The following is a 26,219-nucleotide window of genomic DNA, read 5'->3' as shown; positions in this document are numbered from 1 at the left end:
GTGTACTTCATCGTAACCTCCAATGATTTTAATTATAGTTTCAAACTACGTGTGTCGATTTACCCCTTCTGTTTTATCGAAGTTAAGAACACTGTATACTCTTCGTAAATTTTTACGAAATATATGTTATCGTGTAAGTGTGAAATCCTGAATCATTTTGCAGCCGGGCATACTGTTGATAGTTGTTACGTACAATCAATTATCCATTTAAAGGATTATAATGCATCTGTGTAGAAAACAAGATGACTCTAGCATTTATCTCATTACGGGAAGCCGCAGCCGTGATTGTCTTTGCGACGTGTGTCAGGGAGAATTAGCCTCTCGATGAGGAGTTGCCGGGATACCTAAGATAAGAGGTGTAATTTGTCCTCGCCGGCTTTGACACAACCACCAGTACCATGACTGGCGGACCTCCGGTCTATGTCAGCGGCTTACTGCGGCATCAGCAGCTCCAAGCCGCCTCCGAATATGTCTAGAAGGACAATCAGTCATTGTATTAATTTACGTCGGAGAAGAGAAAACCCATCCTCGCTTCTTGGAGGGTTAAGTGATATGAGCTATTGTAGGAATGTTGCATTTATCATATCCAATCTATGATGGTTGATGAAAATAGATCGCTTTGGTTGTTCCGAGACACTTCAACGAATTATTGATACGAATAATTTCGACAACACTAAGAGTTTATACGTTAGCTTTGCTCGGCTAGGATGTAGTCGTCTACACGGTTCAAATGTTATTTTCATAAATGCCCCATTTGCAATGAAACTTCAAAACATATTTGAAATATATTAAAAATATATTTAACTGTAACAATTGACGCAGTTTCTAACATCTTTATAGAATTTTAGCAACATCTTATGTCAAGTGTTAAGCTATCCAAGCCATTGGAGACTGGAACATTGCATGTAATTGCTTAATAGCAGCCTTATACGTGTATGGTATGTTGATAGCGAGGACGTAACATCTTAAGTCCAGCCAGGTACTTTGTACGGCACTAAGTAGTGATTGAATTATGCATGTTAGCATATCAATAAACATATCAACGGCTTCAACATCTTGGACAGCTTCAACAATCTTATAAAAATATAATCTTTCAAATGAAACAATTGATTCCTCTTCATGTGTTTACGTATACAGCAGAGTACAGAACTGCCTATGTTGATCAATACTTTAAATAGCTCTACACAAAGTTGTTCCAAAATCAAACTAGACATATATGGAAGAGGACAATGCTAAACCTCCGCCGTTGTCGACAAATGGTAACGGTAACACATACTGTAATTATATTCTGTTCAATAATGTAAATACATCCGCTATCTGTGCACAAAGCTTAAGTAATTAGCATGCACTGGGAAAATGCAAATACATCTTGAATATTTCTGTGCTGTCGATTGATTTCCAGTAACTTTGCATTCCATCCATGTAAATATATGGTAACTTGTCGTAGATATATATATACATATATTCCCAATATCTATAGGAAGATAAGGGAAGTTCTTATGCAACCACTTACCAGGTATGGGTAGAGACCAACTACACTGCCACAGGTTGGTTCGTTTATTATGTATCGACCTACGTACCAGCCTGGGTCATTTAAAGTAGGTTCCCAGTGTATGTGGTGCATTGTTTTAGTGTTTGTGTTTTGGGAGACTGCAGTATGCTAGTGTTGTGAACGAATAGTGGCGCTCTTTAAAATGCTATTTCACTAAACCATGCCAAGATACAGAAGAAACCCACCACACCATGTCAGAATATACTGACAACGGCCAAAATTAAACCAGCCGTCCCACTCAAATATGTTGCATTTTATTACCCGACTTGCCTGAGTTCAACATTACACATGTTGATCGAAATATCAGTCTATAAATGTGAATCATCCTTATTACACATGTATAATACACTGTAATAATGTATGGTAGCAAATGAAAAGAATGCATTTTAGTTAAAATATTACAGAGGATGGATTCATAAAGGGATTGATCAATGGTACTCTATTTGACAGTACACAGAACTATAGAATATTGAGAAAAAAATGTGATTTTGGTCTGTATCCGTCTAATTTTCTCCTTATACAGACATACGCCGAGAAGTGACGAGTACCGCAATATTGGTTTACGCACATCGGCGAGCAGTAACGACTATTAATGAAATGTAATATCATGACGTCGCAAGCAGTCAACACTTCATTGGTGCTTTTTTACAATAGAATAGTACAGTGAGGGTATGTTTTATTATATATTTTATAGGTATCATTACATAATAAGTCGATAGGTTACCGAGTGTAGAAGTAGCAGGAAGCCCAAACTTGTTCATCTTAAAAAGTTTCTTCCAAAAAGATCTATCATTTTTATGTACCATTTAAGACTTAAGAGAGGCTCTTTTGTGGCGAGATATTGCTTTTCAAATTTATTCTTAAGTTTATAGCTTTTACTTTTTTCTTTGGACAAATCTAACAAAGCCTACTTCTCGGGTCTATAGAACAACGGTCAGACAGCCAACGCTGTCTTTGTATAAGCACTATTTCGTGGTAATTAAGTCCTGTCTATTTCCGTTTGTTATTTTGCAGACTGAACGAACGACAATTCTCTTATGGCCGCAAATATCATTAATATGATATTCATATAAGAAGTAGTAAATTAAATATGCACTTCGTTTATCAAATAATGATCCATGAGTACATGAGATCGTGCAAAGTAAACATTCTTAATTAATGTCGTATTGGTAAAAGAAAAACACCTGAGACGAAGAAATGTAAGAATATATCTCATATTCTTGTTTTTCGCAATTTTTATTCCTCTCGTAGATTTTTAGTTATGATGTTTTTAGAAACATACTTTTATTTATTCCCTGTAATCTTTAATTGGTATGATATATCATAAACATGCTTTCAGCATTCAATATGTAATTGCTATGTTTCAGAATATACTTTCATGAATAAAGTTATCATTCATTAAGTAACAAAATAGTAAATCAGCTTGCATGAACTGTCGCTATATATTGAGATCATATTCTGTAAACAAAATTTCTATAACCTGTCTTGTGAAAAGATTGTGGAGGTGTACAGTCAATGTAGAATTCCGTTTGTGAACATACACCAATCGCTTGAGATATGAGGCTTTCTCGCAAACAATTTTACACAGGAATATAATTGTGTTTATTACCCCATTTTCAGTATATATACTATAAACCTATTAAGTTAAAGTTAAAATGGGAAAAAAATTGAAATTTATTTCTACGCAACATGACACACGGAAATGTGTTTGATGTTGAATGTTTTCGTACATAATTGGTTATCTTTCGTGTAGCTTCTCTGTAAATCACTCCAGGACACACAAGTAATTCCAGAGACATTTGTACAAGCCATGTAACTAGTTATGTCTCGCAAAAGCTGACAGTTTCATACATTTCTGATGTTTAACACGCGTTCTAGTCAAAATATAATTATAAGATATGACTTTCTTTCTTGTACATTCTAATTTGATTTTTGTACTCGCAACTCAAAATTTCAATAATCGTGCTGGGAAATAACTGAATGTTTGATGTCAAAGACGAATACAAAAGACAAACTCGCTTTTAAGCTAGTTTGATAGTATCTTGTTTAAGGTGCAAGTAAATGAGTAAAGGGAGTTACAGAAACAACGTTATAGTATCAGCTCTCACAACTAGTTATTCTAACTGGTTTTTTTCAGACGCATTACACAAATTGATAGATTTGATGTGCAATTGTGTGTTGATCAAAGTAAGAATTTACACTTTTTTTCGGTTTTCAAATTTTCACAAAATTGTGTCGTGAAACCAATCGCCGAAACAGATATTATATTGTTTTTTCATTCCTTAGCAGTTGTATAAACATTTTTTTTATTACAAATGGATGTGCTTCATTATCAATATAAGTCTAGCCCTTAAACCATTGCTGAAACATATGCTGGGAACACTTTACCGAACCCATGCTGCCATAAAGTAGTCTGAAGGAAAAGAAAGGTCAGCCGGATTATTTACTACTGAGGCGATGTCGTAAATAGTCGGTACACCGACGGAAACCCGACACGGCAAGTCGACTCCACCGCAACGAAATCAATTCTCGGCCAATATAACACACTATTCCTAATAACATCTTCTGAACTAAACGACAGAACGCATTATAACACTTGTAACTAGCATCTTAAAATATCGATAGGGTTACTAAATGATTTTCGTCAAGTGCTAAGATGACATAAAAGTAACAAAGGCCTTCATAATCTGATATTATAAAAATTATGACCGTCCAACAAAAAATTAAAACATGGAAGCATTTGTGTAAGAATATAAACAGTTACATAAGGCCAGGTTTTGGAGGTGCTTGTTACAACGGCTGTTGGTTTACTCGAGGCTTTCGAACATTTTCCGACATCAAATAAATTTATTGGTGTCTGCAAAGTAAACAGTTTTATGAGGAAAATAATAAATTGATCTCCGTTTCAATACCTTTAATATTGTAAGATAATGAAAGTCGTTAAAATTACAACAACAAAAAAACCCAATTTTATGAGTGCGTTATAATTGTCAATAGAATTTAAATACTATATTTAACATGCGTCGTTTCGACACACATAGCAAGTGTTAGCTTTTTCATTAACAACACACGATTTTGCCTGTAAGAAACGCACAGCAATCTTTCACTTCTAGTGTACCATTGGCAGTGTCTACAAAGAAAGGTGTGAATTTAACGACCTACTAACCGGGGTACCATCATAACGTGTCGTGTTTAGGCTTCCGAGGATAACGCGTCCGTGATTGTTCCCTATGTAATCGTTCGGATTATTCGATTTACGACAAGTCTCATAATAGAATAAGTATCGACAGTCGTGTTGTGAAATGTACATAGGAACCTCTCGGGAGTCATCATACCTTCTACAGATCACCATGTTCCTTTTTATGGCGTTTGGTAGAATTTATTTTGCGATCCGAGGACCCTAAAGGTTCGTCTCGCACGTCCCGTTAGCAAATAAACGGATTATACATTCAACTGAAGACATTCATATCGGGTCAGTGGAATATGATGGATGATAAATCAGCGCACTAACATGGTATCGGAACAGACGTTTGGTGGTGTTATCGCCTTATTAGGAGACTACCAACCTTAGGCTTGTCCCATGATACTACGCGTTAGTGATCAGAGACATGTTGAATGGAAGGAGGTGCGATAAATCCTCTTATGTTCATACCTTTCCAAACTTATTAAACGTGTATAAAAAGATAAATGCAACATAAATCATGGCTTCGCGTGCACCTAAGCCGAAATCTATCTTGTAGGACTCAGAAAGACAAACAAATATCTACATATCTCCCTAGTACTTCATAGCATTCTGTTGAACTTGAAACTTTGAAATATTTGTGAGGTTATCTTTTTCTATGTCCAAATCTTGCTGCATTCCACATTTGGTTTATTAAAATACATCTTTCTTTAAAAAACAATCAGATCACTATCACTCCCATAGCATTGCCTTTGCACTTAATGGATAAGGAATACGAGTACCCCATGTTGTTATATACAAGTATTTTACATTTCGATAGTCTCGAGTTAGAACTACGAGTACACATGCACGCTGGTGATTTATTAAAAGGGTAAATACGTGTATATACTTTTATTACGGACACCTGCTTCCTCTTATCCTTTAACTCTTTTTTTACTGTTTCAAACTTTTTTATTTATCTTTTTGTTAATGTATGCTACTTTCGTTTTATTGGTTATGAGAAGCAAATTTTATCATCTATGGTCGTGACGTAGACGTGTCCTCTCGGGTGCACTACACATCCTTAATGTGGTAAGGTACTGGTATCTAATGACATTGGCTCAGCCTCATTTTATTGTTACAAATCATAACGTAAAGACTATGTAAATAGAGAATACATGGTTAGTATCTTACAATACAAGGTTTATTTTGGTGCGAGACTCAGAGAAGCCGAGATGACTCGGCTTTCCGTGTCGAGCACCAAAATAAAACTAGTATTGTAAGATACTAACCGTGTATTCTGTTTATCCTGCAACCATTATGGCTTTCAAAACGGAAGCATATTGACAGTTCCTTACTTTGTTTCGCTCGAAGCGAGACGCTTCTTTGATGCGGAGGTAAAGATTCATTCACTCAACCGAATGAGAGTGTACTCCTTTTTACTGCCGTGGGAAATAAATAAGCGCATTCACAAACAGTAACCGTAATTCTATTCAGGGTGATATATCACTGAAAGGAAATGAAAATACTCAAATAACAATCAATACCCATTAAAGAATTACTTAACAATACATACATGTACCTTTGTCATGAGCCAAGAAAAAGACGACACCGTCATACGAGATTTTCGATATCGTAAAAATGACGTCATTTCGATGAATGTGACGTCACGTTTTAGCGGGACTGAATGACGTTTCATTCACCGGAAGGTTCAAATTCTGGGTCAAGTTAGAAAAATTTCCGTCAGATATGGAACAAATTCACTTGATCGTATTGACGGATAAAGCATATCGTATTGACGGATAAAGCACAAGTTTATCCGGCAGTAGTTATCGGTCAGTATGTGGGACAGTTGCAGGATAAATATATATAATTGTAAATGACTAAAGCATTTTCCCAAATGTCTCAAATATATTAAAATTAGACATCTTATCCATTGTAATAATTATTGCACTTACTTTATGTTTTAATGGATAAGTAAAATGTAACAATAGTGCATTAAACAAGTGTAGCCTGTTTTCTTATTGCCAAGAAAAGTGGATGTAGATAAATGCTTTGAGGTAAATGTCAACCCTTACAAAATCCCAATGTACATCATACCGTTAAATCGACATTCTACAGATTTTCGCTTTTATGTGTATATTGCAATATCAGTAGTTAAATTAGACCAAGTCAGTTTAATCCAAAGCATCATACGAATACCATAGCATTTCTAAATTACTCCTGCATAAAAAAGAACATCATTTTACTGTAATTCTGTAATATATTTCATATCAACATTTGAAATGAGTCTTTTCATCCAGATCATATATAAATTTAGGGCGTTAGAATGGCAACTGCTGAAAAATAATAACAAGAATTCCACGGAGGATGAGTTGCATGCACAGCATCATTTACAGTTGACAATATGGTTACTAATTAAGTGAAGTTATCAAGATGGATTTTGACCAGTATCAAAGCAATACACCAAATTTGGTTGAAATTGAACAATAAATACTAAAGTGATCGGGCGAGAACCATGTTCTGACGATTTTAAAGTCCCTAACTCTTGCACATATTGACGAATTTTGACCAGAACTAAAACCATCTAAGATTTCATTCATATAAAGCAATACACCAAATTTGGTTGAAATCGGACAATAAATAATAAAGTTATCCAGCAGAAACCATTGCTTTATCTGTTTTGACGATTTTAAAGTCATTTAACTCTTGCAAATATTGACGGATTTTGTCCATTATCGAACTCATCCGAGATCTCATTAATTAAAAGCAATATATCAAATTTGTTTGAAATTGAACAATAAATAATTACGTTATCGCACGGAAACCGATTCCCGGACGCAGACTACGCCTACACCGACGACGCCAACACCGACGCCGACATAATGATACCTAAGTGTCGCCCTTGCGTTGCAGGCGACACAATGAACGAAATTATTTAGGATTAAGACATTTCTCTGAAATTCTGATGCTTTATCTGATTGCTATTTCGTTAATCATTAGTAAAGCTACATCATTTTATAAAGTTCCAGGTCAGGTGTCTGCCACAGCATGCTTCAAGATATAGATATAGAAACATGAACATACCGCTGCAGTCTCCAAAACACGCACCGCACACTTCATACATTCTACAGACCGCATACATTGGAGGCCGTCCTTACATCACCCTGGCTGTTAATATGACGGTAATTAACGGAAAAAAACAAGCACTCATTTCATAATATACCTGGAAAAGATTTGAATTTTTGAACATGACATTGGCATATATGTAAACTGGAATCAAATACGTACAACATACCATTGGAATGGTAACCCTAAAAAGGTCATTAATTACTTATAATATAATGACGTTTAAGAAATGTAAGATATACACTTACATTTTGTATGCGTGTGTCATTTTAAATTTAAAAGATTCATTTTACATTTGTAACATATTTTCATATGACGTGGAATTGATTATTAGGTATTAGTTATTTCAATCTTCTTTTACATATATTTATGGTAAAATAAAAGCAAGGTTTGCTTCCCTTTGGAGGTCCCGGAGTACTTTCTGGCGTACGTGACTAATCGTTGGAAAAGAAGTGGGTTACGTGACAAGTAGGTTCATGTTTAGATTAGAGTGCTGTCCCCTTTTCATACAGTGTTTCATACACTTCATTTGTAACTAAAATACCACGAAAATTGCTCGTGTCATCCGTTTTTATGGTTGTTATGGACAGTCATGATTTTCATCCGTTCTTCAATACATGTTTTATACGTATATGTTCTTCAATACATGTTTTACATGTTTTACGCCTAAATAAAATACTGTATTGCGCATGTGACGCAAATATATTTGTGTCAGAAAACTATTACTTTTAAGTATTCTAGTGAAATGCATGGACTTCAGTGTGCGGTTATCTTGCCTTTCAGTACACACGTGTTTTTGCTCTGCTCCCTATCAGTGAGGAAGTAGTTTTTTCATAATGGCTACTGGCCTTGATGAGGATGCTCTACTGGGGCCCTCAGACCACGACAATGTCGTCCGTCTTTGCAGCCTTGTTTCCGATAAACTGCAAAATTCATTAAATTCCATTGCTACAGACATGGAAAAAATAGGTCGGGCTTGGCAAACGTTGGCTTATAAAGAGTCAACACAGAAACCCTCTACTGGGGGGCTCAAACGATCATACTCTCATTCCGATTCTGATGAGGAGTCTATGTCAGTTTATGACGACGCAGAGGATGTAAATAGCCTCATAAACGATACAAGTATTTCTGATGCTAATTGTAATAATCAGGAATCAGAGCTTGATACCTCCATCCTCGATGAAGCTGAAGCTTCAATGGAGGGGGATGACGAGATAGGGGCAGATGTGACCCCCAAAAATGGCTAATATAGCCAATAAAGCATTTTCCTGCACTATGAATATTGATATCATCAAGAAAAAGCAGGAAACATATCATAGGCCGAAAAAATGTGAGCAGCTTGTTGTTCCTCAAATCAATAAGGAAATTTTCAGACGTTTGAGGAAGCAGCATGGCTTTATTGAAAAACGTAACTTACATTTTATGAACGTAAATCGGGCCATAACAAAAGAAGCATCAGCGGTGACTCGTATGGCCAATGACTTACTTGTTGGAGAGGAAACAAGTAAGACGAATGAGTACATCAGACTTTGCACAGATGTTCTATTCCTTCTGGAGCATGCCAGCACAACACTGTCCCACAACCGTCGGGAGACCAGTCCTGAAAAGTGATCATGTCAGTCTGTGTGACAATAGCATTCCAGTTACTAACTGGTTATTTGGGGATGATCTCCTCAAAACTGTAAAGGAGGCACGGCAATCTATTGGTGTGGGAAGAGACTACAATCAGCAGTACTCTTAAAAAAACCTGGAAAAGGTCGGGGGATTACAACTCCTCCAATCACAACAGACAACATAACAGACACAAAAGAACAACTTCCACAACAAGAAGAAGTAAATGGAGGTACCTGTACCATAGAGACGATTGTGTCATCTCAGCAGGTAAATACTGATTTTGATAATTTTGTGATAAGAACTAGGAAACAATCTGTGGAAGACATTGCGACTTTCACAGGTGGAAGAATAGTTTATTTTTTGAATCCCTGGAAGTCACTGACATCTGATCAGGAAATACTCTCCACCGTGAAGGGTTTAGAAATTGATTTTATTTCAAAACCTGTTCATCAAAATGAGACAAGATGTCATTCTTTTTCTGCTAAAGAAGCAGAGGCAATTTCAACAGAAATATCAAATTTGATTCGGAAAGACGTGATTTAAAAACATGAAGATGGTGAATTTATATCACCTATATTTTTCAGACTTTTCGAATGATATTAAATTTAAAACGCCTGAATGAGTCAGTTCAGTATAACCATTTCAAAATGGATTCTTTGGTTTCTGCAATTCAAATGATACAACCAAATTATCATATGGCTTCCATTGACTTAAATGATGCCTACTATTGTATTCCTATTGTTTTACATCATCAAAAATAGTTTGCATGGGACGCACAGTTATATGAATTCAAGTCTTGCCCAATGGGGTTAACAACTGCTCCAATAGTTTTTACAAATTATTAAAACCAATTTTTTCTCATCTTAGACAAGCAGGTCATAAGTCAGTTGTTTACATTGATGATGCATACTTACAGGGAGAGACTATGGAAACTTGTCAGTACAATGTACAGGCCACTATGACTCAGTTGAGAAATTGTGGGTTTGTTGTTCATCCAGAAAAATTTGTTTTTCATGCATCACAAACAATTGCTTTTCTTGGTTTTGTTTTGAACTCGATAGAGACACAGAAGAAAATTAGATCAGTCTTTGTTCTGTATTTACAGCACCGTGCTCCATTAATTAGAGATCTGAGTGTAGTAATTGGGCATTCAGTGTCTACTAGTTTGCCTGCTGTGCCTTATGGACAGCTGTTTTATCGGCAGTTAGAAAACGAGAAAATCTCTGCTTTGAAACTAGCTAAAGGGAATTTTGAGATGAAATTCGAGCTCTCTGGATTAGGTCGAATTGACCTAAAATGGTGGTTGGATGATATAGCAACTTCAAAGTCTCAAATTTCACACGGTCAACCAGGCCTCATACTTGAAACAGATTCCAGCCAGAAGGGATGGGGGTGTTATTGCCGCTCCCTCATAGTTCGAGCCGGGGGGCCTTGGAAGACGTGTGAATCAAACCACCACATTAATGTGCTAGAATTACAAGCTGCTTTCTTCTCATTAAAAGCTTTATGCAATGATAAGAAAAATATTCAAATTCAGCTATTAATTGACTCTATGACTGCTGTATCATATATCCGGGAACAAGGGGGCAGTAGGTCCCTTGAATGTAATGCTATGGCTAGAAAAGATAGTCATGGGCTTATGCTCGGCATATCTGGTTAAGTTATACTCACATTCCTGGGATAGACAATATATTAGCTGATTACGTAAGTAGAAATTTTAATACAGAAACTGAGTGGATGCTCCCAAGATAGTTTTCGAGAGATCAATGAAACACTTGAATTTCATTCCTGATATTAATTTTTTGCATCAAGGTTAAACCGACAAATTCAAAAATATGTGTCATGGAGGCCTGAACCTGAAGCATTTGCGGAAGATGCATTTAAATATCTAAATATAATTTTTATTGTTTCCCCCTTTCAGTCTGCCACCAGCAGTTCATCAAAGATTGCTATAGAACAAACGACGGGGATTGTTGTGCTTCCAAACTGGCCGACACAACCATATTATACAACGGCAATGAACATGCTTAAAACAAACAGTTGCTCCAGTTGCCACTTCATCCAGAAATGATTCACCAAATCTGAAAGAAACTCGACCTTCTGGTTTTGTCATTTATCCGGAAATCCATCGAGGGTCAAAACCTTTCACAACAAACTACTGATATCATTGTGTCCTCCTGACGGCCAAAGGCATCAAAGCAGTATCAGTGTTATATCAAACAGTGGGGTGGGGGTTTTGCAGTCAACGGAATTTGGATCCCTTTCGATCTAATGTGCGAACAGTCCTGATAAGTTGCCTATATATTGGGCACCCTTTAAGTTCACCGAAATAGCCCATTCCATGGGGATGGAAAAATACACACACCGAGATACCAGGCAAGACATAGGACCATCTGGGCAGCTGACCGATATGCAAAAAATTATTGCCACAACGAGGCTGCAGCCAGCATGCCGTCACTGGTTCACCGACTGGCTCACCGCTGCTGAGCATAGAGCTAAACACCTAAACTTACAGATATCTTATCCTGTGTGTCACATGAATAATTACAGTTGCAATCACAGAAATAAAAAAAAAGTTAAAATAAAATAAGTTTTCGCTTCCCATAGAAGAAGAGTATTCAAAATGCATGGTTGAATTACATAAGAGTCCAGTTTGATTTGATAGAAAATCATCGTTTGTGTGAATGGGGTTTTATTTGGAGGCATTAAATTACTTCAGGGTCAAATTAATTCATATTTGAAATGTTAACCGGTTATGTATGACATTGTTAGTAAACATTAGACATGGAATGTGCGTTTTTCAGATGTTTTTTTTTTTTTTTTTTTGCTTGTAACAACATAAAAAAATTATCATCACCATTGCCATTTACTTAATTACTCATACGAATGCTACAGTACACGTTATTAAATGAATAATTGCATAATATCAGTGATAGTATCTGGCTGAAGAGTAATATAAATACATTATATCGAGAAGAGGATAGATGTAATGTATATAAATTATTGCAACAAGTCACATTTTGTTAATAATAAACATAACAACATTGATAACAACGTAAACAATCTACAGAGATGGTTTTTTTATTGGAAACTATGAAATTGACAGCAGACCGTAGATTCCAATTCCGTAACCATAGGATCACAGAAACCACATGAGCACCTGTTCAAAATCAAAAATAAATATAACTAAATATATATCCACAACATAAAATAGAAAAATTGACTTTTGGTAATTGTACATTGGCATAGTAATAAAGTATATAACACATTGTTGTCAATGATGTTGATTAATAAAAGATATATTTTATTTAGATACATGCATGTGTGTAATGTTATGTATATATGTATATATTAGTGTAGCATACAAATGCATTTAGGTTTATGCAGTTATAATGTAATAAAAGGAGAAATTAATTGTTCTCAATGGATTGTTTTAATATAACAAATTTAATTATGTAAGATATATAACAGATTACAATATTACAAAGAAACTATCTGATGAATACCCACGAAGGCAATCCACATTTATATTTAATGCCAATAGATTAAAACAACAACAGGTGTATTACAAACCATGCTTGTTTGTCAACCGATACTCTTGATTACCTTATTTCTTGGTTATCTTGATCAACATCTGAAACATCTGGGGATGGTACCCCCTCCTCCGTAGAAAGAGAATTATCAGTGTTCATCAAAGGCTCAAACTGGTATGGGATCATGTCCAAAACAAAGCCCAAAGCAGAGATATCACTGTCATTGTTATCCACTGCAGATATTTGCAAAATACAAGAAGACCCTGTAGTTTTTTCCTCTATAAATATAGAATATCTACAGCAGACAGCTGAGCATGGTAAAACGGATGACGCGTTGGTACCACATGACCGGCTAGCTCGTTAAAGTTTTCTCAGCCGCAGCGATTTACCCTTACCGCCCTTAAAGTAGATAAACAGCTTTGCGGTGGGCTGTGAAACGTGTGTCAGCCAACATTGATAGGGTCAAACTATCAGAAAATGTATAAAAAAGTTTTTGTGTCACAAACCCTTTAACACTGCCAATAGTGCCCTATCAACTGTAATTAATTTGGAAGATAGTGTAATTGGTACTTTGGGTGAACACGCGTTAGTTAAGCGATTCATGAGAGGTGTTTATAATCAGCGACCCAGCCTATTGAGATACACCCACACGTGGGATGTGAAAACTGTGTTAGATTATCCGGAATCAATTAGCAGTGAAAATATTTCGTTGAAAGATCTTACTCTCAAGGTGACAATACTTTTAGTATTAGTTTCTGGCCAGCGTGTCCAAACACTTCACAATTTATCTGTAAACAATACCAAATGTGTGGTAGAACATTTGTCGGTGCTAGCATTTGAGAAGTTCGATTCATTTATTGAAATACATTAAAATGACAACTGAAACTCGTGAAGATGAAAGACTATTAATTGGTTTTCATAAACCTCATAAAAGTGTTTCGGCCAGCACTATCTCAAGGTGGATTAAAACTGTTATGCCATCAAGTGGTATCGATACAGAAATATTCAAATCCCATAGCATCCGGTCGGCATCCACATCAGCTTCAGTGGCACAAAGTGTTCCAATATCACAGATAATGGAAAATGTGGGATGGCGATCTGCAAAAACTTTCCAAAAATATTATAACAGATCGGATAGTATTCTTTAAAACTCGTGGTGACTTTAAGCAATATACTGACATTGTCATGTTTTGGAATTTATTGTGGCTTTTATTGGTGTATAATATAATCATATTGACATGTATGTCGGTTTTATCATTATTTTTTTAATCTTATCGAATGGCCTCAGAACTTTCAACTCTCTTGTGGTTCCGCAGTGACTGACATATAATAGCTATAGTCTTAGTCTAAAGTATGCATGAGTTACGTCCCTTGTATCGTAGTCTGTGTTATGTAAAATGTATTGCTTACGTCATCAATAAAGGGGTTCTAAGAAACGGCTGCCTTAGTTATCTGTGTATAGCACATGGTGTCAGAAGAAACTACAAAAAATTGACAGGTTAAAGCCGCCCACTGAACTCCAATTTACGGGTAATGTGTCAGAAAACTAGCGAAGGTTCAAACAAGCCTATGATATATACGAGATAGCCACTAAAATTGATGAAGAAAATAGAAAGGTGCGCGCTTTCAATTTTCTCCACGTGGCTGGCCCAGCAGCGCACGACGTATATAACACGTTCGTCTTTGAACAAGAAGGAGATGATGCAAAGTTACGCAAAATATGTCAACAATTTGAATCGTATTGTAATCCTAGAAAGAACATTACATATGAAAGGCACGTATTCTTCACTAGAAACATGAGAGAAGGGGAAAAGATCGATGCTTATATCACTGACCTAAAAACTAAAGCAGCTATTTGTGAATTTTCAACTCTTCAGGATAGCCAGATTAGAGATAGAATTATTTGTGGAATTAGAAACGTCCATTTGCGCGAAAGATTACTTCGAGAAAAGGACCTAACACTTGAGAAATGTGCAGAATTTTGTCGGGCATCAGAGGCAAGCAGTATGCAACTGAAAGAACTGGGAGAAACACAGGGGTCATCTAATAGTATACATTGCATAAAGAATAAGCAAATATATACAAAAGAGTCAGAAAGAACAGAAACCCCAACATTCTACTCAATCTAGTCAGAAAAGGGAAACAGACAAGCCAAAGAAAAGATTTAATTGTAAAAGATGTGGTCTATCACATGCACCCAGGAACTGTCCGGCATATGGAAAATCATGCTTAAACTGTAATGGGATGAACCATTTCGCGAAAATGTGCAAAAAGCAAGTACATGCGCTAGATGGAGAAAGTGATGATGGATATCAAAACACACAGTTTGTAGGTATGGTAAACAAAACCTGTAGTGAACCGGGTACACAGACAGAAGACACAGAGTGGCATGTCAAAGTATGGATCAATGATCAAAAGGTAACACTTAAGATAGACACAGGAGCTACATGCAACGACATTCCTGTAAACCCTGCACAACAGCTGAATATAAAGGGCATCAGAACAACAAGGACAAAACTTGTGTCTTATTCTGGGCATAGCATTAAAACCGTAGGAAAGAAGGACATTGCTATAGAGTACAAAGGCAAATTCCACGTGGCAACATTCAACATTGTCAGGTCAAGATTCATGCCAGTCCTAGGTCTAGAAACTTTTGTAGAGTTGGGTCTCATACAACGACTAAATGCTATACAAACTGGTAGAGACAACAATGAAGTCACAAACTACAAACATTTATTCTCAGGACTAGGCTGTCTACCTGGAGAATACAAGATTAAGATTGATGAGAACATCCCAGCTGTAGTACATCCTTCAAGGAAGATTCCGCACATGCTTTCACAACAAGTAAAACAAGAGCTTTAACGGATGGAAGAACAAGGTGTGATAACAAAAGTAACAAAACCTACAAAGTGGGTGAACTCTATTGGTGTTGATAGAAAGCCAAACGGCTCTGTCTGTAAGATTGTGTTTAGACCCACGGGACTTAAACAAAGCGGTGAAATGCGAGCACTTCCCTATGAAGACTGTCGAGGAGGTGGCCGCTAAGCTAGGAGATGCTTGGTTATTCACTAAACTTGATGCATTACACGGATTTTTCCACATAAAGCTTGCAGACGAAAGCACGTGTGGTTAACTACGTTTAACACCCCATTTGGGCGTTACAAATTTGAACGTTTACCTTTCAGAATCAACGCTGCCAGTGAGGTATTCCAGAGAGAAACAAGTCAGATTTTTGAAGATATTCCAGGATGTGACGTCACAGTAGATGACATTCTGCTTTGTCGAAAGAATGAAGATGAGTTAAACAAAACACTCGAAGTTGTTCTCCAAAGGGCCGATGAGGTAAATCTAATTTTTAATGAAGAGAAGTGCAAGTTCAATCAAACTGAAATAGACTACGTCGGTCATACGTTTAAAGCAGATGGTCTGAAACCAAATAAAGACAGAATTGAGGCGATACTCAACATGCCCAAGCCAACAAATGTGAAGAGTCTACAGAGACTGTTGGGAATGGTAAATTATCTACAAAAGTTTATACCAGATTTGGCAACTTTTTATGCTCCATTCCATGAACTACTCAAGAAAGGTGTGTGTTGGCACTGGGATTATAAGCACCAGCAAGCACTTGAACGCTTGAGAAGACTCATTTCCCAAGCCCCTGTGCTACAATACTATAATCAGGATGAGGAAATTACAATATCTGTTGACGCATGTTCCACAGGATTGGGAGGTTGTCTGATGCAGGGAGGCAAACCAATAGCATTCACTTCAAGATCCCTCAGTTCGGCAGAAAGGAATTACGCTCAGATAGAAAAGGAAATGCTTGCCATTGTATTTGGAGCAACCAGGTTCCATCAATACATCTACGGTAAAGAGACTATATATTTACAAACAGACCATAAGCCATTGGAGAGTCTGTTCAAGAAACCTATTATCCAGTCTCCATAAAGGATACAGAGAATGATGCTCAATCTCCAAAACTATAACCTAAGTGTGTATTATGTACCTGGGAAAGAGCTGCATATAGCCGACGCGTTAAGCCGCGCACCGTTAAGGGATCAACCAGATACAGAAGAATTCCAAATACATACATTTGTTAGTATCTCAACGGAGAAAACAGGTGAATTTGTGGAAGAAGTAGATAAGGATCCAATATTGTCAAGAGTAAAGTACCACGCGACATATGGATGGCCGGAAACCAAGGCATATGTTTCCAAAGATCTGGATGTGTATTGGAATATTCGTGATGAGCTCAATTTATGTGATGGTCTCCTCATGAAAGGTGATAGGATAGTGACTCCGAAGTCACTAATTAGTGAAATGATGAATAAGGTCCATGCTGGACACATGGGAATCACAAAGTGTCTAGAGTTAGCAAAGTCCAGTCTTTTCTGGATAGGAATGTCAAAGGACATTCAGAGCAAAGTTGAAAATTGTGAAATATGTCAGAAACACAGGAATTATCAGCAAAAGGAACAAATTGTGTAGGATGAAATTCCTGATATGCCATGGGAAAAATTAGCAAGTGATATATTCTATCTTGGCAGTGATAAATACATGATTTTGGCTGATTACTACTCATAGTAATTTGAGGTGTCCAATATTCCTAATGTAACAAGTTGTACAGTGATACAATACATGAAGTCACACTTTGCACGCCATGGCATTCCTGAAATTCTGAGGACGGACAATGGGCCATAATATTTATTAGGTGAATTTCAAGCATTCATGAATGAGTACAATATGAAACATGTTACCTCTTCACCAAGATATCCGCAGAGCAATGGATTTGCGGAGAGAACCGTTCAAACTGCAAAAAAAAAGCTTATCAAAAAGGCAACGGAGGATAATCGTGATCCTGAAATAGCTTTATTAGAACTGAGAAACACACCGGTCTCTGGTGTAGGACTCTCACCATTCGAAATACTGATGGGACGGAAAACAAAATCTACTACTCCTATCAAAAGATCTTTGCTGAAGTCTAGAGACAAATCTCACAAGATTATACAAAGAAACCTGGAAGAAAACCATCAAAAACAGTAGAAGAATTACAACATTGGTGTCAAAGAAATGTCTAGAATTCAACCCAACGAGCATGTAAGGATGCATACAGGGAGGACGTGGATACCAGCCAAGTGTATAGAGTATGATAACTCTCCAAGGTCATACATTCTAAAGAGTGAAGGTCGAACCTATAGGAGGAACAGGAGAGACATTCTGAAAACTCGCGAGAACTTTTGTGATGGACAATTTTACCAACATCCGTACGCGTACACAAACATTCCTGAAGCACCAACTCCATCTTCAGTGCTTAACGAGACATTACCAAGAGAACGCGAAACCAATCAACAGGAACCACTTCCAATGAAAACTAAAGTAACAAACAAAGACACTACGCGATCGCTTACTATGGATGCATCGATATCCAATTGCAAGGAACTAACACCAAATGACAAAAGTGAACAAAAAACAAGTCGAGTGAGTGGTAGGGCACTCATCAAACCAAAACGCTATGAGAACTAGATAATTATGCCCATGACTTGTACCAAATTCGTGTTCGAATATTTGTTTAAGTGTTTGATATTGTTCGTGAAATATATGTCAGACACTGGTTAATTGGTATTTCAAATTTCAAGTATTTTCTATATTTGATTGTTTAAAGTAATTTAATGGTTAAAAACAAGAAACAAGGTAATTTGCAGTATATTAACAAGATTTAATCAATAATTTCAAATATGAAGTAATTCTATAATAAACAAACTTCTATATTAAAGCTGACAATGCAAGTTAAAAACATGCATTTGAAATTTAAAAAAAAAATTATTAACGAAATACTTTTTTCAAAAATTGTTTCTGAGACATCCCCTAGTTATGACAGTGTGGTATCTAAGGAAGTGGCAGCCATTTTTCTTTTGCTCTGCTTAGTAACCTTCACTGGCCAACCCCCTATATAAAGCACGGGACACTTGACACACGTGTGTCATTCTAAACATGTCTTGTCTCAGATACACATGCCCCGATATTGGAAATAACAATGTCAAATTGAAAATAAACATTGCACTAACCTGCCAATATTTCATTGAAGTAATAGATGAATGTGTTGTCAGCTATATCCCAACATATGTCCAATACGAGCTAATAAAACACTTCAATATACACGATGTTTTACACGTACATCGACACGTGTGTGTGATAGTTGTCGCTCGTTCGGGTCAGGTACGTAGTCACGTGTATACGGTCAGTTGAGTGCATCGGGTACGATGACATACGTGGAGATATGTGGACGGATTATTGTTTGGATTTCTATTCACTTGCGTTGAAATTTTATTTTGAGAAACATCTAAATGACAACTTAGAGGAGTTGACATGTTAATTGCTAAAAAAAGGTCCCATATAGTTTTACAGGTGAGGGTTTTGTTTACCTATTTGTAGGTGATATATACTGTGGAATGCTAGGTGTATAGGTACATGAATGAGCGCACGTGTGTCGATTCACGCGCTTTATATAGGGGTCGGCGAGTCGTCGGAATGTAAAACAAAAATGGCTGTCCTCAACCGGGGAATGTCTCATAAACGATTCTTGAACAACGAGTATACTTATTTTAAAAAAGATCATTTTAATAATTTTAACTTGCATTGTCAGCTTTAATGATCTGCAGAAAAAATACATTAATTTTTCAACATTTGATATATAAGGTAAATTTGGAAGGGATATACCATATAATAGCTATAGTCTTGGTCTAAAGCATGTATGAGTTACGTCCATTGTATCGTAGTCTGTGTAATGTAACATGTATTGCTTACGTCATCAATAAAGGGGTTCTAAGAAATGGCTGCCTCGGTGATCCGTTAATAGCACAGTGATCTTGACATGTGATGAAATAGAATTGATTATTAGCATACTGTAGGCTTTCATATCATAAATAAACTTGACTACCAGAAGTTACATACATGTACCCGACGTTTTACCATTGGTCAGAGATGTTCTTAAAACGTTAAGCTCATACAAAATTTTGCCCAAACGCATGTCCCAGCGGGAACACATTGACGCCACCTGTCGGCAGTCAGACAGAAGCGTTCTGTAAATGATAAATCATCCTATCGTCGAAGGTGTTGGATTGGTGATATCTGATAAAAAGACAGAGTAACTAAATATAAAACCGAATAGCAAGGATCTTAGCGGGACTAATTGATACATCGTTGTTCTAACTATATTTAGTAAATATCAGGCACCTTACTATGACAAATAATACGATATAGTGGAAAGGCCTAAGTGTGCCTCCGGGGATGGATTGGTGGTGATCAAGAGTTTCTGTAAGCCGATCACGACGAGGCAGCTTCTCGCTGGTCAAGCAATTACTGTATTATGTACGACAACGTACTGTTATCAGCGGTAAACATATTACCAACTATTTACACCACAATGTGCAATTGCATATCATATGTGCAAAAAAATGAAAACAGAATCAGTGGTTAGTCAAGGGAAATATCTCCATAGACGTCTTACTGATGTGCAGCACATGATTTATACATATTTCCGTTCATGCGTGCTGTTTAGATAGGCCATGATGTATGTAGAATAACCATGCCAAGATAAAATGCAAGATTTGTCAAGCGATACGGCAATGTATTGCAATTCAGCTTACAATGGTAATAAATCAGCAATATACTTCCTGGTTTTATCTCAGAGGAAATAATGTTAAATAAGTTTATCCTCATACATTTGCGTCGTGTTACCTTATTTGGTATTTGCGTTATCAACATGTGATACATGTAGCTCTCAAAGTGCATGACAACGCCATTAAGGTAAACTAATACCCTGTTAGTTTAGTATTTGTTTGTAGTGAAGACTTTCAAATTTTATTATATACGACTGGTTCGAAAAAACTAAAGGAATAATAGCATCTAACATTGTTTTTTAATTTATCGTATGTCTGATCTATATAGGTCAGCTGTTGTTGAGTTACAAAATTTAATCCAATTAACCTAATTTTGAAGCATTAATGTACTCCTATAGTGGTAATAAATAACTGTAATGGGACTATATGTCTGATAGCTCCAAAAGAAACGTCTGTACAAAAAACAATGCTCTCAAGTCATTTTGGATTGCTACATGTTTCAACGTGGCTCTTACAATTCATAACAAAATTGATCGGTTAGTCTATTAGTCTTTAAATCTACAAGGTATCGTCACAATGCCAGTGTATAAAATAATAAAATAAATTTTGTACGATAATATTGATTTCATAGGTGAGACCAAATAATAAATACAATCATAACCAAAGATGAATGATAGAAACGCTGTAATTAAAAGTAAACGAAGTTCTGGGTAATTATAATCATATTTCCGGTTAAATAAGATATTTCAGTGAAATAGCACTTCCTGATAAATCACGTGACCACTACTTGATTATTGCCATGCATGTTGACGTCGACTAACTTACACTACTACAGTGTGATTTTAAGTATGAGGGTTTACACGGTCTTCGCTACTTTGTTTCTTTTATCACAGTTCCAAGGCCTTGTCGCAGTTAAGATTGGTGATGTTAAGAAATACGAGGAGAAAAGTTTAACAAATGACGTCGTGGAACTTTTAAACGGAACTTATTTCAATCTAAACGAGAAAGTGTGCCAGTTAGAAAGGCGAGTCGACGCCATTGAAGGCGGTACGGACTCGCATCATCGTTGCGGGTACAATGCAACCGAAATTCTGGAATTCAAAAGGGCAATATCCAACGAAATTCAAGACTTCTCCAAGTTATTGTCTGGGTTTGAGAATGATATTCGAATTTTGAGTAAAGAGCAGAGCGAGTTACGAGACCTACTAGGCGTTGGGAATGGTAAGATAAATTTAATCGTTGATTGAGAATAATTTTGAAAATTAAAATTTTGCTTTTAAGAATTTCCAACGTTTGCATCTGGTAATTTTCATCTACTTATCATTTCCTCCATTGATAACTTCGATACAGTATGACATGAATAACATACAATAAATTAATCAATAACTGTTATTGTATAAGGTAAAGTATAAAATGCTCTGGATATTAAATCAATTTTATTCATGGCACGTAATGCTTTAAATACCATCACATAAGTTGAATATAAATGTTTGTATTTATGGGAGAGAAGTTCATAAGTGCATTAAGTTTATAATCCCTAGTTAAACCAAAGTTTGGATATATGAGTCCTCGACCACGATAATACAGCTGTTAGGTCTAATTTTCACATATTTAATCTCACATTCTGTATAAACACCATATCATTCCATATGCTATCACTTAAACTTGATTCCAAACATAATAATGTGTATGCCAATAAAATCCACATGTTGGTTTACCGGCCTGTAGGTATTACCCTCCTCAAATGACATCTTCCCGGTATAAAAGAATGATAATTTAGTATTATATTACTCCTTCAGTAAGCGTAAAATTTGCCAACAGTTTTTTATTTTTCTAAATGTGTTCCCTCACACATACATTGAAAAAGATGATTTTATGACGTTGTTTTCTTTGATTACACTCCGATCCCAATATTTTTCTGAACCCTTATGACCCACTGATCAACTTTCGGTTATGACGTCATCAAGATGGCGACGAAATCTCGAATTTCACTTAAAATGAAAAATAGTCATAACAATGACATTTTTTCAACCGCATTGCACAAGTGGATATCAAAATGATCTTAATAGAACACATACATATCAATATATGTTGTGATGTGTACGTAGGGAAAAATCGGATTTTAAGCACAAAAATGGTATTTTTTAGCAAATTTTTCTTGTTTGGGTTGACGCAGCTAACTATTATTCCTAATGGGTTATTTGACCTCTTAGCAATCAGTATTTTTTATTCAAAAAACCAATGAAATATATAGAGATGCACGAGAATTATTGTTATACCAATGGGTTTACAAAACATCATCGGATGCGTATACTGGACATTTGATTGTTATTTCTACAAACTGATGACAATACAGTTCCCTGGTGCCTGGTGTATAAGAATTTCCTGAATATTACATTGGCTATTGACGATTCATATCTTAACAATTTTTAATATAAAGATGGCTGAATATTTAATTGGGACTTCAAAATTTCCAAACATAATCCATTTTCTTCGAAGTTTTATAGAATAGCTGCGTCTCAAAATGAATAATCAAATAGTCACAGAAAACCAGACAATAAACAATTTACCTTCAGACTTTTAATTGGCAAAAATGGCCATGGCTTCACAGACAAATACCCTCATGAGCTCTGGGAACAGAAGCCCATGAATATGGGTAATATTAATAACAAACTAAATTTATTTTTGAAGCTAGGCACACACGAAAATGATCAAACACTTGTTCATAAATCAGATAAGTCCAAAATCTGTTTGAAGCATTTCCGGTTCATACAAAATTCCGCCAAATGCCTGGTTTAGTTTTATACTCCCTGATATACTTTCACCTGGTCTGTCCGGCTGAGCAGAGAAAAGTGAGAGTTCCATAAAGGGGAACTTACTCTCTTAACCAAAGCTTGGACCTACTAATTAAAGAGCCGGAAAACATTCGGTTTACATTTGATAACCCAATTTAATCTGTAATTCGATTAAATTCATTTATTACAGATAAATACCGACTAATAGGGTCACAAATGAAAACTTAGGTAAGCCTGTGCATCCGTTTATATCATGACAGTTTCCGAAACGTTTTGTGTCTATTAGAAAGAGTACATCCATTATTTATTGTCAATATCCGATCATAGCTTTACTGTTTCATTCAAAGTGGTTTCAGCATATTCGTATTTCAGATATTATTGTATTTCAAGTAATAATAACAGTCACACTATTATATATTTTAGGCGGTGTCCCTGCTACAATGTCTACAACAACATCAACAACCCCCGAATCACGTGACTGTAAGGAAGGCTGGATCGAGTCACCAGAAAAATGTTACTATGTCTCGAGTAGATCGGAGAGAACTGAGTGGGCTGACTGTGTGGTGAGATTGTTTACTTTGGAATGTCGTTTGTCAGGGTGTAATCAGTATATATATTATGACCAGTTTTATTGCTCTGTAATTACTAGTCCGAATATGACTAGCAAAGAAAACGGAAGTGAATGAAAAATGACAACTCACACTAGTTAACCTCAGTTGTAAAAAAAATATTTAGCAAGATTTTAACTACGTGTAATTGCGAGGATAAAAATATGAAGATTTACATTTAAATAGTTTTTAGTGCTATATTCCCATATTTTTTTCAAGAATCGGTGCCGCGTTATGGGAGGACATCTCGTTGAGATCAAAACAAACACAGAAGCTAGATTCATCATGGGTAATCTACCGCGCCATGTCGGTAAGTAGTCCATATAGGCACTTATCTAATTATCTCAGTTATATTTAAGGTTACACAATATCATTTAGAACGATATGGAATATATTAGGTGTAAGTGACCGTAGGTGTGATTGAAAGTGTGAACGACGAATAAGTCCCTCCCTGCGAGAGGATCTATGTGAAATAAGTTTTTATGCTTATTGCAAATAAACCTTTATTTTGAGAGAAATAAAATGTAACGAGGAACTTGTTAACTATTGTTAGGTTGACATTTTCAGGAAGCTCCGACTATTTCTACACTGGCCGTGAGAGGAGAGGGTCAGGACGAAATGACTGGTATTATCTGAGCAATGGAGAGAAGATTGATACTTCAAGGAGATCTTGGGCACATGGCGAGCCAGATAATACTGACTCTCAGCAATGCGGATGTACAAAAACTGGAGATAACTTCGACATGCATGATTGTGTCTGTACAGGTCATGACCTCTACTTTATTTGTGAGATAACACGTTAGATCTCTCACGATGACTGGTCAAACCACAAGGTCAATTGTTACATTTGTATATTGGCATTAAAGTCAAGCACTTATACTAAGTGTTTTTCTCCTTGTTAAAAACGTATACATATTACATATCATATCATTATCTTAACAAATATTGGTTTGTTTGTTTATGTCCTATTAGCGTATAACGAACCTCAGATGTTCATTATAACAGAACTCAAAGATGTTCATTATAATAACAGAACCCACAGACGTTCATTATAGCTTATCTACCATGCGTTCATTTTAGTCGAACTCACAAACGTTCATTATAGCTGGACTCACAGACGTTCATTACAGTTGTCCTCACAGAAGTTCATTATAGCTGGACTCAAAGAAGTTTATTATAGGTGTTATCACAGACGTTCAGTATAGTTGTACTCACAGCAGTTCATTATAGCTATTTTCACAGAAGTTCATTATAGCTGTTCTCACAGAAGTTCATTATAGCTATTCTCACAGAAGTTCATTATCGCTATCCTCACAGAAGTTCATTATTATATAATAGCTGTTGTCACAGACTTCTTTGTAGCTATACTCACAGAACTTCATTATAGCTGGACTCCCAGACGTTCATTACAGCTGTTCTTACATTCATTATAGTTGTTCTGTTAATTCATTTTATCTTTACTAACAGACGCTCATTATACCTTTTTTCACAGAAGTTCATTAAAGCTGTTCTCACAGAAGCTCATTAAAGCTAGACTCACAAGGTGTTCTCACAGACGATCAGTATAGCTTTACTCACAGACGTTCATTATAGCTTAACTACCAGACGTTCATTATAGGTGTTCTCACAGACGCTCATTATAGCTTTTCTCACAGAAGTTCACAGAAGTTCATTAAAGCTATTCTCACAGATATTTATAAAAGCTGTGCTCATAGACGTTGATTTTAACCTCAGTTTCCAAAACCGTTGTTTATAGGATGGCAATTTGCGATCATTTCTCCACATTTTTTTTGCATGATTAAAGGCCCACTACCTTTCCGGAGCAAAAACTACGATATCTTAAACAAAAATAATCGTAACATAATAAAATATGTATATATCGATGGCTTAAGATGAGGTTACAATACGAAACATATTCATGGTTTCCTCCGTAATATGATAACAATGGAGAGTCATTTCGCTGTTTTGCCGTCTGAGGACGGCGGCGGGAAACATAAGACGACCCGTGTTATGAAACTTAACATTGTATTTATTTTAATCAAATTGTTCAGAAGGCGATATGTGTAGCATTAACGGTAAGTTAATAACTTTTGCGACTCTACAAAAATATCGATGTCGTTTTACATTATTATTTTGCTAATTAAGGGCCGTTTCGGATCATTCCCTTTATTCTGAACGCTAAGCAGGAGTAGAAAACCCCCACTTTTAT

The 26,219-nt window shown here is 36.2% G+C and overlaps 2 protein-coding genes across 2 annotated transcripts; both read left to right on the top strand.

Moving 5' to 3' along the window:
- Positions 1-15,250: 15,250 nt before the first annotated feature.
- Positions 15,251-15,850, top strand: LOC138332591 (uncharacterized). Its single transcript, XM_069280591.1, has one exon. It carries the CDS (start codon positions 15,251-15,253, stop codon positions 15,848-15,850), a length of 600 nt encoding a protein of 199 aa, XP_069136692.1.
- A 5,551-nt stretch (positions 15,851-21,401) lies between these two features.
- LOC138332758 (asialoglycoprotein receptor 1-like) lies at positions 21,402-24,893 on the top strand. Its single transcript, XM_069280727.1, has 4 exons — positions 21,402-21,828; positions 23,826-23,965; positions 24,230-24,320; positions 24,578-24,893. The coding sequence occupies exons 1-4, from the start codon at positions 21,411-21,413 to the stop codon at positions 24,811-24,813; spliced, it is 885 nt and encodes a 294-aa protein (XP_069136828.1). The 5' UTR covers positions 21,402-21,410; the 3' UTR covers positions 24,814-24,893.
- Positions 24,894-26,219: the final 1,326 nt, after the last annotated feature.

Source organism: Argopecten irradians, chromosome 10 (genome assembly GCF_041381155.1).
Source record: "Argopecten irradians isolate NY chromosome 10, Ai_NY, whole genome shotgun sequence".
NCBI lineage: Eukaryota > Metazoa > Mollusca > Bivalvia > Pectinida > Pectinidae > Argopecten > Argopecten irradians.
This window is presented reverse-complemented; position numbering and strand designations above follow the sequence as displayed.

Excerpts from the sequence above, each read along its gene's own strand:
- LOC138332591 (XM_069280591.1), top strand. The coding sequence starts at position 15,251 with ATGTGCAAAAAGCAAGTACATGCGCTAGATGGAGAAAGTGATGATGGA.
- LOC138332758 (XM_069280727.1), top strand. The coding sequence starts at position 21,411 with ATGTTGACGTCGACTAACTTACACTACTACAGTGTGATTTTAAGTATG. Across the intron at positions 21,829-23,825 it reads CCTACTAGGCGTTGGGAATG|GCGGTGTCCCTGCTACAATG; the intron begins GTAAGATAAATT and ends TATATATTTTAG. Across the intron at positions 24,321-24,577 it reads TAATCTACCGCGCCATGTCG|GAAGCTCCGACTATTTCTAC; the intron begins GTAAGTAGTCCA and ends TGACATTTTCAG.